The 16,950-nt window shown below is 41.4% G+C and overlaps 1 protein-coding gene across 3 annotated transcripts in view; it reads right to left on the bottom strand.

Moving 5' to 3' along the window:
• Nucleotides 1-2,206: 2,206 nt before the first annotated feature.
• Nucleotides 2,207-16,950, bottom strand: part of AMMECR1L (AMMECR1 like) — an 18,520-nt gene continuing 3,776 nt past the window's right edge. The window contains exons 4-9 of one of the 3 annotated variants that reach the window (XR_003095133.1): nucleotides 11,338-11,448; nucleotides 10,646-10,760; nucleotides 9,780-9,870; nucleotides 9,233-9,455; nucleotides 8,672-8,768; nucleotides 5,636-5,680 (exon numbers count right to left, since the gene is read on the bottom strand). Coding sequence is in view for 2 of the 3 variants with exons in the window: in XM_006016001.3 (XP_006016063.1) it covers nucleotides 5,569-5,680; nucleotides 8,672-8,768; nucleotides 9,780-9,870; nucleotides 10,646-10,760; nucleotides 11,338-11,448 (526 nt within the window). In the remaining variant the exon portion in view is untranslated. Of the gene's footprint in view, nucleotides 5,681-8,671; nucleotides 8,769-9,232; nucleotides 9,456-9,779; nucleotides 9,871-10,635; nucleotides 10,761-11,337; nucleotides 11,449-16,950 lie in introns of all 3 variants that reach the window. The other 2 variants (XM_006016001.3, XM_025209590.1) reach the window with 2 other exon arrangements.

The raw sequence follows: 16,950 nt of genomic DNA on the forward strand, positions 1-16,950 counted from the left end.
AGGCACCAGCAGGGCTGGTGGGGTGGCTTTTAATTTTAATAACAGATTTTTGTCAGAGAATTTGTGATTTATCAGAGAAAACCAGGATCCCTGCTGATCATGATCACACCTTGTAATATCATTAATGCTCATGTAGGTAAGCAGCATGGGGTGGTGGTTAGAAAGCCAAATGAACTTTGGAAGTTTTCCTGTAATGTACTACTTGCATGGAGTTTGAAATACTGACACCTCCCAGGAGAACAGGTCAGGTTAGAAGATGGATTTCTCCGTCCTCCGTGGAAGGGAATGGCCTTTCTTTGGCAGCGGTGGGGGTACCCATGTTGTTCTCAACCTGAGGGACAACCAACTCCACTTTCGTGGCTGTGGAAGTCTGCTCCTTTTCTCTATATCCCAAGAGAAGCCCTGGTTCTTGAACTTGACCATTACATACATACATACTTTTGGCAGGTGCTAAGCCTGAGATTTCAAGATAAGGAGCTTCTCAGGCAGATGCTTGTTAAAACATAGCCACCTGTAGGTTCTTCTCCTCCCAAACAAATAGTAACCGTCACATAGACAGCTTACTCTTCCCTTCTAACCCACTTTATTTTTTTTATTTTGGAGTGAAGAAATTTAGATGAGTTAGGGCTGCCTGTCCCAGTTACAATGAAACAAAATTCTAGCAAGGATATCTGTTTTTAAGAACACACCAATCCTAGACTTTGCAGTAAATTGAAGATTAGGTTAGGTAGCAGCCTGAAATGCATAGGAAAACATGTAAACCCCTCTCTTAAAGCTGATGGTAAAAAGTGTTATATAGTCAGTGGATTCCATTCCAAACAACTGAAATGATTAAGAGATTTTAATTCTGAATTAAGATTTTTTTTTTTTTCCGGATAAACCAAAAGACAGGAAAGTTGCATGATACAAGTGGGCTCTGCTTTTACTAATCTAATTTTTAAAAGAGCCTTTTACTAGCTTGAAATACAAACAAATTCATGATATTTAACATGCCAAAGAACTCAGCATTTGTGTTGCTGGAATCATAGGGTCTTGTCACAGAAAACCAAGGGACTTGCATGTTGTAAACTTCGATGCGTCTACTTTGCTATCAGTCCATTGATTAGCTTGGTTAACAACTGTAGAAATACAGCCTCTTATTTGTAACTAAGGCATACCATTTTTAATTAAACAAACAATAGTATGACTTTTTTAGATCTCCTTACGTATCTCACATTGCTTTTGTCCAGCAACCATGGTTGGCTAGTAGGGGTGTGCAAAGCTTTGGTCGCCAATTTAATTGAGAAGATTTGGCCCGATTCGGAGGCTGAATCACTAAATCCAAATCAAAATCGGGAGACCTAAGAAAACCTCCAAATCAATTTGGAAAAAAATTTGGAGATTTGGAAGGCAGTCGTTCAGGGGAACAAACTGAGAAGAGGAAGGGGGAGCAGGGGGGGAAAGACTGACATCTGTAGCTGGCCAGTAACTGTGATCTTTCCCTGAGTCCCCTTCCAACCACAGTGCTCTGGGGGAGGGACATAGAAACAGCACATAAACCTGTGTCTGCAGCCTTTCTGTCCCTTTTGTGAGCTGTTTCTGCCTCAGCACCAGGAAGGCCTCCTGTTACAAGCTACCATGCCTGTTGGTTTCAGCCCACTGTGCCTTAATACACGCACAGTTACACATCACAAATTTTGTTTGTCAGCACCTTGAGGTACAGTTCCCCAGAAACCCCTGCACCTATCCCCTAGAAACCTGGCAGGTTTCATGGCCTCAGCAGGGCTATCATGCCTGCTTTTTTCATCCAAATCTGCCAAAAAGTGACAAAGTTACAGGTATGTCATTGATTCCCCGTTATAGTCTATGGCTGAATATCTGAATCTCTCTGAATTAGTGCCGAATCTTCTGAAGCAGATTCAGCCAAATCGATTCGGGACAGTGATCCAAATCTCCGAATCAAATTGCTGTCCCCCACATCGTCCGAATCTGAATCAAATGCTTCCCTATTTGCACAGGCCTATTGGTTAATGATTTCCCTCCTCTTGGGCAACTGATTGCCCCATCCAAAAAACAATTATGATGGTCCAGCATATAGAAATTAAAGTTCATTAACAGTCTTGGTTTTCAAAGAACATAGTTATATGTCCAGTTTTCAAGGTGAGATTTTTTTATTTTCTCTCAAGATGTAGAAAAAGGCAGTGTAAAGATGAGACAGAACAAAGACTCTTTATCCATTATGATTTATTCTCTACAATACTTCATTAGAGGATAGAGTTCAATGATTTACACTCAGAAGTTATATAGGTAGGAGGCAACCAAGTGTAATACAAAGAATTGGTCTGACATCTCTGCACTGAAGGTCAAAAGAGGTCTCTTGCTTTAAGGAAATAAAATTAAGTTAACCAAAAAAATGAACATGTAGGTTCCAGAACACAAACAGAAACAGCACTAATAGTCAGTGAAGACTGCAGAGTTAATGCATTATGAAAAACAAATCCTGTGCAAAAGTTAAAATGAACTTTCAGGATTCTCTACAGATTTTTGTTCTTATAAATTGTAGATATGTGATATTTTGACCATAAAACCTTTCAGACTGAAATGGCCTCTTTTGAGATTGGCTGTTTAACATTATGAAGAGGAAAAGTTTAAGAACCTCACAGTGAAAACATTCCAACACTGACAGACTCCAGTGATCAAAGACATTCTCCTGTAGTTACTGTAAAACAAAGACAATTCAAAATTGCAGTGAGAACTTCCCAGTTATGGTTTTCATGAGAACAAACCCTTCTAGATCAAAAGGCACTTGCTGTTAAGGATGAGCCAACTCCAAACCAAACCAACTCACTATTGCTTGGACTTTAAGCAAGCAATTTTCACCTGCTATCCAGCCAAGTGATGCAGCAACTCAAGGGGACATGGCAGACAAATTCTTTAATCCTGTTGGTCACTTATTTTGGTTGTCTCCCTCTTGTCAGACAACTAAAAGACAGTATGTTTCATTACAGACTCATCTTATCTCTGTGCATAACTGCCACATAATGATCCAGAAATGGGATTATTTCCTGAGAACCACTTGTCCCTGCCATACATTTTTCAGAGTTGACGTAACTACTGGCACTTTTCAACTGACTTATAATCAGACCCCTCTGGGACTGAAGTTGAGGATGTCTGCTTCTCAGAGAGCAGACCAGCATTCCCTGTTCTGCTTGCTTTTCCACTCACTGCAACAAGACAAGAACATGGTCCATCTTCAGAGACATTTTTAGAGGCTGGGTTGGGGATGGAACTGGGAGGGGTAAAACTCCCCCAATCCAAAACAATTCAACCCACTTCAGTCTAATGCTAGGCTTAAAACCAACCAGGTCACTCGATCCTAAAATTCTGTTCTTTAAAATGACAGCTACCCCTCCCCCACCCCCCTACTCTTCCCCCTATTAAAACAAAATAAAATAAAGGAAACACTGTACACTGTTGGAGACACAGAACAGGGCAAACATTTGAAAAAAGAAACAACAGAGTTGAATAGCCTGGCACTATATGCCTGCATGACCAGTCTCACTGAGCGTGCTCAGGGGTGAAGTTTTAGCACCAATTTTTTTGCTTTTTTTAAATCTTTTAGAAATAAAATTCTAACATAGAACACTTGAACAGTAATGAGTGTAGCCCTATGTATAATCCTGTTTGACAGCTGAAAAGTGAATGGTATGTCCAGAGCTGACCCCACCCCTCCCCATCAGTCCACGGCACCTGGGAGAGTAATTACAAATCACTCTAGTTTGTAACAAGACTGATTTATTCTCAGCAGCAGGAAATCATGGAACAATCCCTTCATCTTCAAATGTGTTTCAACAACATCACAAGGGAAAAGTGGCAATTCAGAAGAACAACCCAGTACAGAAACACAGCTGGGTCAATATTGCACAGTTATCCAGAACAGGACCCCCTCCTTTCCCTCACATCTACGTCCCCCAAGAACAACAGAATGCAACACTGACGACGAGCAAAACTGCAGGGTTTTGTTCACTTCTTTGTGGGTTAGAAGGAACAGCATGCACAGTTCTGAGGTTTCCTACACACCCACCTGCCATGCCAGGAGAGGACTTGTATGAATGTCTGGCTTGGAATATCCACCAGTTTTAAAAGCTATTACTACATACAGGCAATCAACTATCCATTAGTCTGCTATGCACTTAATAGGTATTTTCTTTGACCATCATTACTGATTATCCAGGTATTTGCCAGAATTCTACATCATGATTATGCAGTTCCTTCAAATTCACTTTTAGGGATGCCTTCATTTAATGTTCATGACACTTCTATGACTTTTGTAAAGGGAATGGGAGAACTGCATAAGAAGCATCTTCCACTTAGTGGCAAATATCTTCTAATCATCAGTAATGAGAGAGGAAATACAAAGTGTGCCTGCATTGAATAGTTTGGGGGTAAAACCAATTTATTCTCTTTTAAATTTGCCTTGGTGTGGCAATGACTAAACTGTATTAGACACCGACTTAGAAGCTAAACTATATAGCTTTATTTGGTAGACCTGCTAAGAATTGGAATATTGACAACTCAAATATTAGATTCATACAGTCACACTGCAGAAAATGGCAGTCCTGTTGAAAAGAAGGTCCCTACAACCCTTTGTTTGAATTAAATTCCAGATACTAGATGTACTTGTATGACTATGGGCATTGCCCTCCAAGGGCCCCACATTCCATCCAATGTAGGCTCCGCTACATATGTTTAAGACAGGAAACTAACTGAAACAGGATTTCTCAGGGAAACCCATGTACCTCACCATTCTCACACGCACTGTGTCACTTTTTGCCTTCTTGCAGGCATTACCATTCTATTCTGTAGCAGGCTACATCACAACACGCTGTCTAAACCCAGCACACAACATGAACCAGAAGAGTACTGAAGAATCCAATCAACAGCAGGGTTTGAGAATTAAATTTTAAGATCTGTTTAAATAATGGTTTCATTTGCAATATCATCCCAAGGATCTTCACATCTTTGAGTGGTCTCTGTCCAGAAGGGGTGCTATCCAGACGTCCTCCCTTTAACATGATGTCCGCCTGTGATGTGTGGGGACCGTAATCAGCTCTTGGTACACAACAGATACCAGAGGTTAAAAAAAATTTAAAATAACCTAAGAAATGTTTTGTTGGACTCCGTTGCCCAGACTGCCAGGGGAATATTCCTCCTCAATCTGGGGTACTTTCGTCATTAACAATTTAAGATTCCAGAGTGTAGGTAATGCACAAGGGCAGAGCAGTCTGAAGTGGCACTTTTGCTCCCAGAGGTCTTCTACACCTCGTTGCAATTCCTAGTCGTGGAGCCCCAATCCAACTGAACCCCCATTTTGAGGGAAGGCTGAGATAAGGCTTGGGCCCCTGAAGTTCTATCACGCTCGTATCATCCCCCCCAGGTCAGCTGGAAGGCAGACTTGGCAACGGAAGCTAGCATCATAAAATGGTGCAGTAATAGAAGTAACTGGACCAGGAAGAGGAGGCATCTGCCCCAATGATGTCATAGCCATTGGCAGCAACTGGGGGGCGGGACTGGTCATGCAGCCGTGTGTCAGGAGTAATGATTGTAGAGGGGCGGGGCATGAAGAGTACCATTCTGGAAACAATGCTGACGGGAAGCCATGTATTCTGCATAACTGATTGTCACCTTCTCACTACGGTACCTGGGACAAAACAGGAAAGGACAACATCAACAGCAGTACACAACAGGAAGTAACCGGGCATAGTTTTCATCGACAAAAGTACCGATCAAATGTAAACCTATTTCCTTAATTTATAAATTGTCATAAGGTAATGAAATACGTCATGGGAGAATGGAGCCCCTCTTACTTAGATAATTCATCTAAAAGAATGAGGTTCAAAGAAAAAGCTGAAGTACCTCTGTGTATACCCAGCTACTTACCCTATAAGCAGGGCTTAACCCTTTTCAGTCTTGGGTGCCTAAAGTGAGGCAAAAAGAAATGTGAAAATCCAGAACTCTTGGTTCCTAAATGATACCTTTTCTTAGACCAACTGAGAAATTGCAAAAAAAATCTTTTTCTGCAAGCTTTTGGGCTCATGTGCCCTTCATCAGGCTCGGGGACTTTTTACTATCTTGAACTTTCCCCATATGTAGGAAATAAACTATTAATACATTATAGTTTATTTCCTACATATGGGGACTTTTTACTATCTTGAACTTTCCCTGAGCCTGATGAAGGGCACATGAGCCCAAAAGCTTGCAGAAAAAGATTTTTTTTGCAATTTCTCAGTTGGTCTAAGAAAAGGTATAATTTGGGAACCAAGAGTTCTAGATTTTTGCATCTCTTTTTGGCTCAGACCAACATGACTACCACATACATCACAAAAGTGAGGCAAGAAGTGCTGAAATTCAGACTTCAGTGAGTTATGGATACCCTCCTGAAGGTCAGGTCACTTTGATACAAGTGCCTTAGGATAGGTTTAGGTACTTAAGCTCACTGATTCTGGTCCATTTTCTACTTCAGAGACAATGCAGGGATCAGTGCTAGCTTTCCATCAAAGGCTATAGAGGGAGCTTTGCTACCTGCAAACCTCATCCCAAAATACCTTCTAGACACTTTACCTTTCCACACATTCATTAGTTACATTTTTGTTGTTGTGTTTCTCAATATTAAAGCTTGAATTAAGACAATTGTAGGCAAGTGATTCAGGAAGTGGTAGTCTAGGAGACTGGCAACAAGCTGCCAGTTTGCACGTGTTAAGCCTGCCTGCTCTGTATTAAAGTACGAGAGGTTTGCAAGGAGTCAAACTTTTAGTAAAATCCTAGCATGTATATTTAAGTATTATTTACTATTTGGATGGTCATCCTGAATCTAATTTAATATTTGAAAGACTTATGAAAATGATTAAATCAAGATTCAGGGTAAAGAAAGGCTTATAAGTCTACTCCATGTTGTTTATCAAAAGCCACAAAAATTTGAGTACCCATTTTGGGAAACAGACAAGGCTTTGCTTCCAAGTATGGCATTTTACATAAATACAACAGCCCATATGGTTGACAACAGCTGTGAAGCAACTGACCTAATAAAGGATGTTTTTCCAAAGAGAAAAAAAGCTAAATGGCCCAACTATTACTGAAAACGTTTATGTTTACATTCTATCAGACAAAGGGAACAAAACCAACATGACAGCATGCATAAGTGAACAAGTTCTGAACACCAGCTAGTTATGAGGCCGGCTTGATTTTAAGAGGACTATAACTGCATCATAGATATGCTATCCATCTCAGCAATGCACTGACTAGGAGGGAGCCGATGAGGAAAAGCAGGACGATCTATATGAGGCTAGCCTACAGGTTACTACTTTTGATCCTTCACCTTCTTTACCTGTCAGATTTAAAAGGCAGTAAAATTTCATTGGGAATTTGTTCACCTGAAAGAGCACAGCACTACAGTTCCTACATACATTGAATACACTCCACTGTGCTGCAACACTTGTTCTCTGTCTCGTACATAACACTAGTGGACTAGACACAATGGTGAAGGTGGCCCCTTCCAGTCCTACGTCTGTGTCCACCCTGGTCCCACAAGGTTCGGTCCTTGGACCGATACTCTTTAATGTCTTCATCAGTGACTTGGACGAGGGAGTGAAATGTACTCTGTCCAAGTTTGCAGATGACACAAAGCTACGGGGAGATGTGGACACGCCGGAGGGCAGGGAACAGCTGCAAGCAGATCTGGACAGGTTGAACAAGTGGGCAGAAAACAACAGAATGCAGTTCAACAAGGAGAAATGCAAAGTGCTGCACCTAGGGAGGAAAAATGTCCAGCACACCTACAGCCTAGGGAATGACCTGCTGGGTGGCACGGAAGTGGAAAGGGATCTTGGAGTCCTAGTGGACTCCAAGATGAACATGAGTTGGCAGTGTGACGAAGCCATCAAAAAAGCCAATGGCGCTTTATCGTGCATCAGCAGATGCATGACGAATAGGTCCAAGGAGGTGATACTTCCCCTCTATCGGGCGCTGGTCAGACCGCAGTTGGAGTACTGCGTGCAATTCTGGGCGCCGCACTTCAAGAGGGATGCAGATAACCTGGAGAGGGTCCAGAAAAGGGCCACTCGTATGGTTAAGGGCCTACAGACCAAGCCTTACGAGGAGAGACTAGAGAAACTGGACCTCTTCAGCCTCCGCAAGAGAAGGTTGAGAGGCGACCTTGTGGCTGCCTATAAGTTCATCACGGGGGCACAGAAGGGAATTGGTGAGTATTTATTCTCCAAGGCGCCCCCGGGGGTTACAAGAAATAATGGCCACAAGCTAGCAGAGAGCAGATTTAGATTGGACATTAGGAAGAACTTCTTCACAGTTAGAGTGGCCAGGGTCTGGAACGGGCTCCCAAGGGAGGTGGTGCTCTCCCCTACCCTGGGGGTCTTCAAGAGGAGGTTAGATGAGTATCTAGCTGGGGTCATCTAGACCCAGCACTCTTTACTGCTTATGCACGGGGGCGGACTCGATGATCTTTTGAGGTCCCTTCCGACCCTAACATCTATGAATCTATGAACCTTAAAGCCATACCTTGCATTTGAGCAGAGCAGAACAATCCCTATGCCCGAGTTAAATGGAGGAGATATTCGTTGCTTTTGAAACCAGGAAGATATTCTATGATGAGATTAAAAACACAAAGACATCAGTTTACCTGGTGAGTTTAATTGTTTTCCTAAAGTCATTGGTAATCGGAGCCTTAAATCCACCTTTCCTGAGTAAGGAGTCTATGGTCTGGATCTGATCCCAGTCTGTTGAAAAGAAATAGAAAGAGGGATTTTTCAACATACAGGAACATTAAAAAAAACAAAGACAGACACACAACTAGGTCTACAGAAAATCAGAAAGACCAGTGTTGATAAAAGACTGACTATATCTACAGCAAATTCAAATACTCTTGAGTTTTCTATGTACACACTGGCTGAGCAAACACACATGGTTTCACATGTGTATACTCAAACCTTTCTGAAGTCCTAGGTGAACAGCGACCCTTCTAAAAGAGTAGCTCATTGTTTCATTTAAACTTCTCTACTAAGAAGGTGGTCACCTGCCACACTGCATGGACCTGATCTATTTCCCTTTGTACTGCTCAAGTTTATTTATCTAAAACTTAAGCTATTACTTAGCTTGTTATATAGACCGATTTGGACCAGCCCGACGGTCTAGTGACAGGATTGCGCACTGCTATGCAAGAGATGACAGTTAAAATTCCTACCTTGGTCTTTTGCCCCAGGGCCAACAGGATGCAACAATTCCATTCTGCTATGTGGAGGAAAGGAGGCAATATTTTGGGTGACCACTACTATATTTGGGTGGGAAGTATACTCCAAAGGGGCCCTGTTTCCTGCCCTCATCTGGAGGATGTTACTTTAGCAAGAATGAGAAGGAAAGGGACTCTTGTTGGAATGCTGGTGTTGTGCATACAGCCTGCAGTTCTCCTAATTAATGGGAGAAAAAAAAGGAAAGACGCAATGCTGAAGGAGGCTGGATGGTCCATACTTTGAGAGCCTGTGCTGCTTAAGCTCTCGATCCTTTTTACCTAAATGTAGTCAACTGTGTGCACACCTGGGACAGGTGGAAGGGCCAGACAGAAACCAGACAGCAGCTGTGTAATGTCAGTTAGCTAGTTTCATCTGGTGTCTGTGGCTTTAGCGGAAAGGCTCTGTACAAGGAATACAATCCAAGCCCACAATCCATAGCCTTAAATAATCCTATTTTGTGACAAGATGACATAACACATTTGGCAGCCATCCCAAACCCACCTTGTTCCTTAGCAACCTCAGGTAAGTACGTGGCTGTGCGTTTGACACCTTTCTCATTGATAAACTCTATTCTGATCCCATGGATCCCAACCTACAAATGGAAATAAAGAGCCAAGTAAGAGGTGTTTGCTAAGACTAAATCCAGGACTGATTTAGCATTACCAAAACAGTCTGCCATCATCTCCTGGGCCAGCCTGGCTATTTGCTGCTGTTTCTCATCCCCAGGCCAACCTAACCAGAGCTTCCCCACACTAGGGAAAGGGAATACTTTGCCCTCTTTCCCAGATCTGCCCAAGCAGTTCTTCTGCCTTCTTTCCTGAACCAACAAGCTTAGGAGATTTCCATATTTTCTCATGGATCAGCCAGGGCAAGAATTCCTGCAAAGGAATAATCTCACCCAACCACAAACCTACATGCAGCCCCTCTTCTTTATGACTCCTTATAAAGAATGCATTTCCACATACCGCCTCCTCTGCATTCTGGCATTGACTGGCTCCTTAGAACTTACCTATATGCCCATCTACCCCCAATTCTCTTCTATGCTTCCAAATTGTCTTTAAGGTCCAGATCAAGAAAGGTGTTCATGTGTCAAATTCCTATTGGCCCTAAAATCCCATAAAACAAATATCTTAATTTTCCTTGATCCCAATCAGACCCTTTCCCAAGACTGGCCTTTTAGTCCATCGCTTAACTGGCTTCTTTTCAGTCTCCTCTAACTTCTCCTCCACCACCCCCACCTCAATTTGTCTAATCCAAGCTATGCCATCCATACGCCCTTGGAATGAAGGAGACACATTACCATGTACTAACCCGAACCCAAATGGAACGAGAGAGTGATGCAGAGTTCCAAATGCACCTGTTCTCACCTCCCAGTCCAAGTAGTCACTGGCATCCTCAAAGTTAGTGAGGAGGGAGACAGAGCAGAAAAGTTTAGGCAGCTCCTCGCGGGTCAGGGGGGGAAATCGGCTGTCCTTAAGTGCACTAGAGAGGGATGCAAAAAACACCGACTAAAACCAAATGCTGGATCAATCTTGAGATGTCACACGCAGAATCATTACACGTCTCCCCTGAGACTACGGGAAACATCAATTCTCTATTTGGAAGCAGCAGAAGACATCAGACATAACATGCAAGAGACCTCAATGTAGTTTATGAGATTATGCAACAGATCCAAACCACTTCCTCTGACGCTGCAAAGAAATACCTGCCATAAGATAACTGCTTTAGAAAAACTGAATTAAGCTTTGAAATGCTTTTCCCATACTGTGTGGACCTTCAGGAGGCAAATAAGATTAAAATTAACTTTTCTAAAATTCTTTAGAGGTAAAGTAAAATCTGGATATCATACATAAAATGCAGGCGTTGCTGAGATGCTCTGTAAGGTCCCTGGCAAATCATTTTTTTTCTCAAATATGCAGTTCTCAACACTTCTTTTTATGCTGAAATGCATAAAATTACATTGGATTCAAGTATGACAAAATCTCTGCCATGCCTTAAATCCTCTTTAAAACAGAGGCTAATCTCAGATTTGTTTTTGTTTCATTTTCATCAGCTTTACCTGGTTAATGTGTATTCCCTGAGTCCTGAGTGAAGATTCATGGCTGAGAAGGTTCCGATGCAGCCACGAAGCCGCTTATCTCGCCCTGTCTTCCACGTCACAAAGAGTGGACTGAAAAGATAAGAGAGAAAGATATTCCAGTATCTAATACGAATCCTAATCTAAGGGAAGATGACTAAAGTGTGGAAGCACAAGTGGAAGCTCATGCTAATATGCTTTGATGCGTCTTTCATCATCTAGCCAGTCCAAAAAAGAACAAAGCCCACCCCATGCACCTTTGCTGGCATTTTTCTCTCCCTCTTCCACTCTGTATCCTGGCATGTAACCATTGTCCCGCAGAGCCTCAGAACTCATTCTCCTATGGGCAGCACAGTTGTTTAAATCCACACACCATGTCCCAGTACATGAGTCCATTCTTTGTACCACCCACTAGTTTATGTACAAGCATGCAATGAAATTAATCAAAGATGAAGCAAGTAAAGTTTTATTTTTTATAGTACTTTTGAAAGTGAAGGATCCCAAAACACTTTACAAACTATGCACAATTCAGGGTTGCGATAAAAGCTTTTCTCCAGGGAAAACAGAAATCTTCTTTCTGGACTATGTCCAGAAGAATCTGGTGTCTGGGTCCATTTCCAGGGCCAGGACAGGTTTTTTTCCCCCCCCATTATTCCTTTTGTGCTTCTTATGTTTAACAGCCTTTCCTACTGAACTGGTATTCATGTCGCTATATTTTGTTTCTGCTCATTCATCCCACCATCTTAGAGAACTATATCATGTTCTTCCACCCCTCCTCACATAATGCATTCAAACAGAACTTGTAGTTTTGAGGTACTTGAAATAAGAGCCTTCTATTTCTACCTGTGTATGAAGATTGGCATTTTAGAAAGGTTAGGAAGAAAACAAGATCTTCAAGTGTTGGGGGCTTGTTTTATGCCTATACTGAAGAAAGGAAGGGGTCCCATTGGTGACAGAAGAAAAGATTAGAGAGAAGAATGTGACCAATGAGTGGAATAGTCTCATTAGCTGATGGAAAGGAGATGATTTACAAACAGGTTAGGGGCAAAGGAAGGTTTTGAACTGCTAGAGATTTTAGTGAATCTTCCAGCCTCTGAAAAGTTTTGCAGGACATCTGATACAAAAAACTGAGAAGTTGATTTTTTTCCCCCCTCAGATTTTACACTAGTGAATTTAAGAGCTAGTTAATTTCTAATTATTGAGTAAATAAGAATATTACAATATTACAAAACAGGCAATTAAGTGTCTGAAATGAACGGACTGAAATAAGAAAAAGCATTTGTTTAAAACAAAAAAAATAGTGTTGAGAGCTGGAACTGAAAAAGAAAGGATTCATTCCCCCCTCAAAGAATTCAGCAAACTGGTTTGTTCAAATTTTTCCAGATCAAGGTGACATTGAATAGAACTCTGTCTATTGAAGTAAAGAAGCAGGGCCACAAGGAGTTTTACCATCCTGCAACCCTATGCTTTCACTATCTCAGCCATCACTAAAACTACCATAATATTTTGCTTGGGCAACAAAAATAAAATGAAGGGTTGAACAATTTTTGCATACAACCTTCTGACATGACTATTTAGAACACTACAGTCCTGTGATAAAGGGATACCTATTATCCCATAGCGACAATGAAGTTGTTATATTCATATAATCACAGAAAAGTTGGGCTGGAAGGTTGGGCTGTGTGGCCTCAGGAGATCACACAGTCCAACCCCCTACTTGAAGCAGGATCATCCCAGTTTAAACCATTCTAAACAAGTATTGTCTAACCTATTCTCGGTATCTGTGCAAACAACTCCCTTGCACAACCACCAGGCACAATTTGGGCTAAGCGCGGTAGTCCATTAGTCCAATCTTTTGTCAATGGCAGTGCCCAGTGCCCACTAACAACTGAAGCAGCAGTAAATTATCCTTAAATGGCAACTGTGGAATACTGTGACTATATTCTACCCTTGCAGTTGAAGTGAAGTGAAATAGAGCATTTTGGGCACGTCTACATGAGATGCTATGTCACTGTAGTGACGAGCTACAGCAACATAGCTTGTCACTATGGCAATGTAGCGCCAGCAGGCACGAACCATGATGCTGCCACTACTGTGACTTGTGTGGCACCGGGACTGCGCAGTACCAGTAGTTACCTGTGCAGTCATTTAGTACTTGGTAAGGCATCACTTGGAGACTAGAACAAAAAGGATGCGTCTACATGTGTGCCCGACTGCACAGCTGTTACTGTGCAGTCGGACACAGATGTAGACAGGCCCTTTTTCTTCTAGTCTCCAAGTAATACTGTATGGAACTCTCTAGAGGTCATCTCTATAAGTTCAGACAGCTACTGTACGTTGAAATTGGCAGCCAGCATGGTGAAAAACATAATAAAGACTTTTATAGTGAGGTAAACAAACAGAGATTCTAGTGAAACTTAGGCAATGGGTTAAAACGGTAACTTCACAACTCAAAGAACAGTGGAAATCCCAGATAGAAAGATCAGATGTTGAGCACAGGAAAGAAAGGAGAAGCTAGAACAAATATGATGGAACACAATCCTGAGCCAGTTCTCTCTCTTTTAGGATTCAAAATGAGGATCCACAGTTCTACTTAAATATTTGTCTGTATAATGAAGTGTAATGCAACTTTTTTGTAACAAGGGTGAAAAATCAGATTCAATGAGGTAGAATAATCAAATTTAGAATTTTGTTAAATTTTAGAATACTTGCAGTATTGTCCATCAAGTCAATATCAGATAGAGTTTAGCTTAGATCAGGAGTAGGCAACTCGGGCTCGGCACAGGTGCCAGAGTGTACCATGCGAAGGCATTTTGCTTGGCATGCATGCCTCGGGGCAAATGGTGGGGAAGGGGCCAGGGCTGTGCTGCCACAACAAGGGTTAGGCCCCTTGTGGCTTCCCCGCTGTCCACGCCTGGCATACCAACATCTTACAAGTTGAGGTTGCAGGTGTTTTTGGCACTCTGTGCAAAACATTGCCAACCCCTACTTAAGACACTGCTGTGTTCAAAACTTCTTGGAAAAAAATCATATACATTGGTAAAAAAAAAACCATACAGTGGTACTGACTGGAGAAACAATTTAGCGCTAGGCTTTGCACATAATCAAGTTAGGAACTCTATTATTGGGTTCTTGTTTTTAATACCTTGTAGATTTTTCATCTTGGAAAGTGCTCATTATTTAATGTTTGAGGAATAAATATAGCAGTGAAACACAGATGTTTTTCACATAATAAAAGCTTTGTTTGTAGATTCCCCAAAGAAGCATATTCCATACCACTAACTGGGGAAATTCATACTACTTATTATACACATACTAGTCAGAGACACTTTCCTGTTCTCTGTATTAACATCTCGGGTGGATCATGGCAACCATTCTTTCACCAGCAACATGCAATTTGTGTTCGATGCAAGTTTGTTTGGTTTTTTTTGTAGGGGAGGAGCATTCAGCCGACTGAAAAATTACTTTTCAGGCGACTGAAATTACACAGGGAGTTTTAGAATTGTGCAATGCAGTTTGTCTGAATTTGAATTCCCCTCTTTGTATGAAAAGCTTCACTAAAGAAAGACGTACTAAAATATGAGCAACTAATTGATCAGACTTTACAATCCCAATACTAAAGACGATTTCAAGACCAGAGCTGAACCAATCTCAATTACAATATCTTTTGTCTAAATAAAAAACGCCCACAAACTACTGAAAGTTACCAGGAAGCTCTCTCAACACAGTTTGAATGAGAAACCTGTTTATTTCTACAATAGCTTCTTAAGGGTGGAAAGAAACCATTTTCTTTATCTGGCAAGTTAATACAAATCTAAAAAAAACACCCACCTCCAGAGAAGTCAAGTCTAACCTAATCTTCTCAATGTACATTTGTGTCTCAGCATTAACATTCACTCAAACTCATTGCCCCTCTATGCATAGCTTTGTACCAGCTCTTCCATTAGAATTCTTATTCATTATTCATTTCCTCTCAGTTTGATATTTGGAACTCCCTGCCCTATGCAGAAATGATAGCCTTCTGCTCTGTGAACGTGAACTATGCACATCACCATCCCCAGCCAGCTTCATTACCTTCCATTTTTAGCTCAAAATTCAATACAAAAATAAATGCCCTGGTTGTTTTGCTCCAGTTGACCTCACTGACTTTGCCTCTTTTTACTCCCTCCACTCATCTAGCAATGGACATTTTTCTTTTTCTCCATGCAACCCATTGTGCCCATACCTCCTAACATGCTGACTGTATTATAAAAGGTACTGCTGTATTTATAGTCAGGTTCCTGTGAGCATGACACCAATTAGCTTACAGTCTATTACACTTCTACTTCATGTAATACCATGATATCACCCCTGAAAACAGCTGTACAAGAAACAGAGACCCACATCTTCCTGAAGGTCTGCAATACAGCATTTGCTTGTAGAGGGAACAGGAAAGTTGAAACAGAAGTAAAAACAGGCCAGCACTTTCACTGAGCAGAGGAAGGAAGAGATGGGCCCACATACGTGGCACTGTTGCTCTCCCAAGGACCACCATAAAAACAGAAGCATAACATTTAAGTTTTTTGAGTTGTTAACATTTCCTCCTAAAGGGTGTTCTGTCAAAAACTTGAACTGCTTGAAGTTCTGATTAAAAAGAAGAAAAATCAAATGCTTTGTGATATATCTTGAGCGAAAGATGCTTACAAAGTAAACAGGGGTTTAACAGGACGAAGGGTTTTTGAACCCGAAAGCTTGCTTAATAACTATTCTCCAACTATTTGGGTTGGTCTAATAAAAGGTATCAAATTCACTCAAGGAACCTTGTCTACAAAGTAAACATGCATTATTAACATGAGGGTAGAGAAGAGTATGATTTCCTACCGAGCAGCAAACGGATGAATATGCCCTTTTCTAGAGGAAAAAACCTACTGAGCCATGGAAATGGCAATAGTTTGCTAGGTATTACCCTGGACTACTCCATTGTCTAGTCCAAACTATTTCTTAATTTAATTGTATTTATAACACTAAATGGGATATCCTGCAGTAGTACATGTGGTACAAATCCTATTGTGAGGACAAGTGGACAGATATGCAACCTATATCATGCTGATCCCACCCAACTGAAAAGGTATGGAGATACGCAGCACACTTAATAATAAATCCATAGTAATATTTGCCACTAGAACTACTTTTAGAATGGTTTAAAATTAATTTACATTATGCTGAAACATTAAAAATTTACTTTTACCTACTCTTCTTCCTGGGAACCCCTCTATGTGAGAGTTCCTCTCCAAAGACCCCTACAGGGCTCAATGATCAGCTCACTGCTTTTTTTCCTGCATATGTTCTTCCTCTCAGTCATCTCCAACGTCTTTAAATGTCTTTCTCCTCACGCATGTGCACACACACACACTCTGCTTGCCCTGATGAAGTAAATGTACGGTTTCCTTGCAACCTTTCAACTAAATGTACAAACATGGAAAGCTTTGAGGATCCTCCATAATACAGATCCATTTTTTGGGCTTTCCTCTCAGACACCTTATTTATTCAGGACCTTGGTGTTGTCTTTGAACTTGAACTCTCCACCTCTTTCCAAGTCACCTGAAGCTGCATTCC

The sequence above is a fragment of the Alligator sinensis genome, unplaced genomic scaffold (genome assembly GCF_000455745.1).
Source record: "Alligator sinensis unplaced genomic scaffold, ASM45574v1 scaffold237_1, whole genome shotgun sequence".
Taxonomy (NCBI): domain Eukaryota; kingdom Metazoa; phylum Chordata; order Crocodylia; family Alligatoridae; genus Alligator; species Alligator sinensis.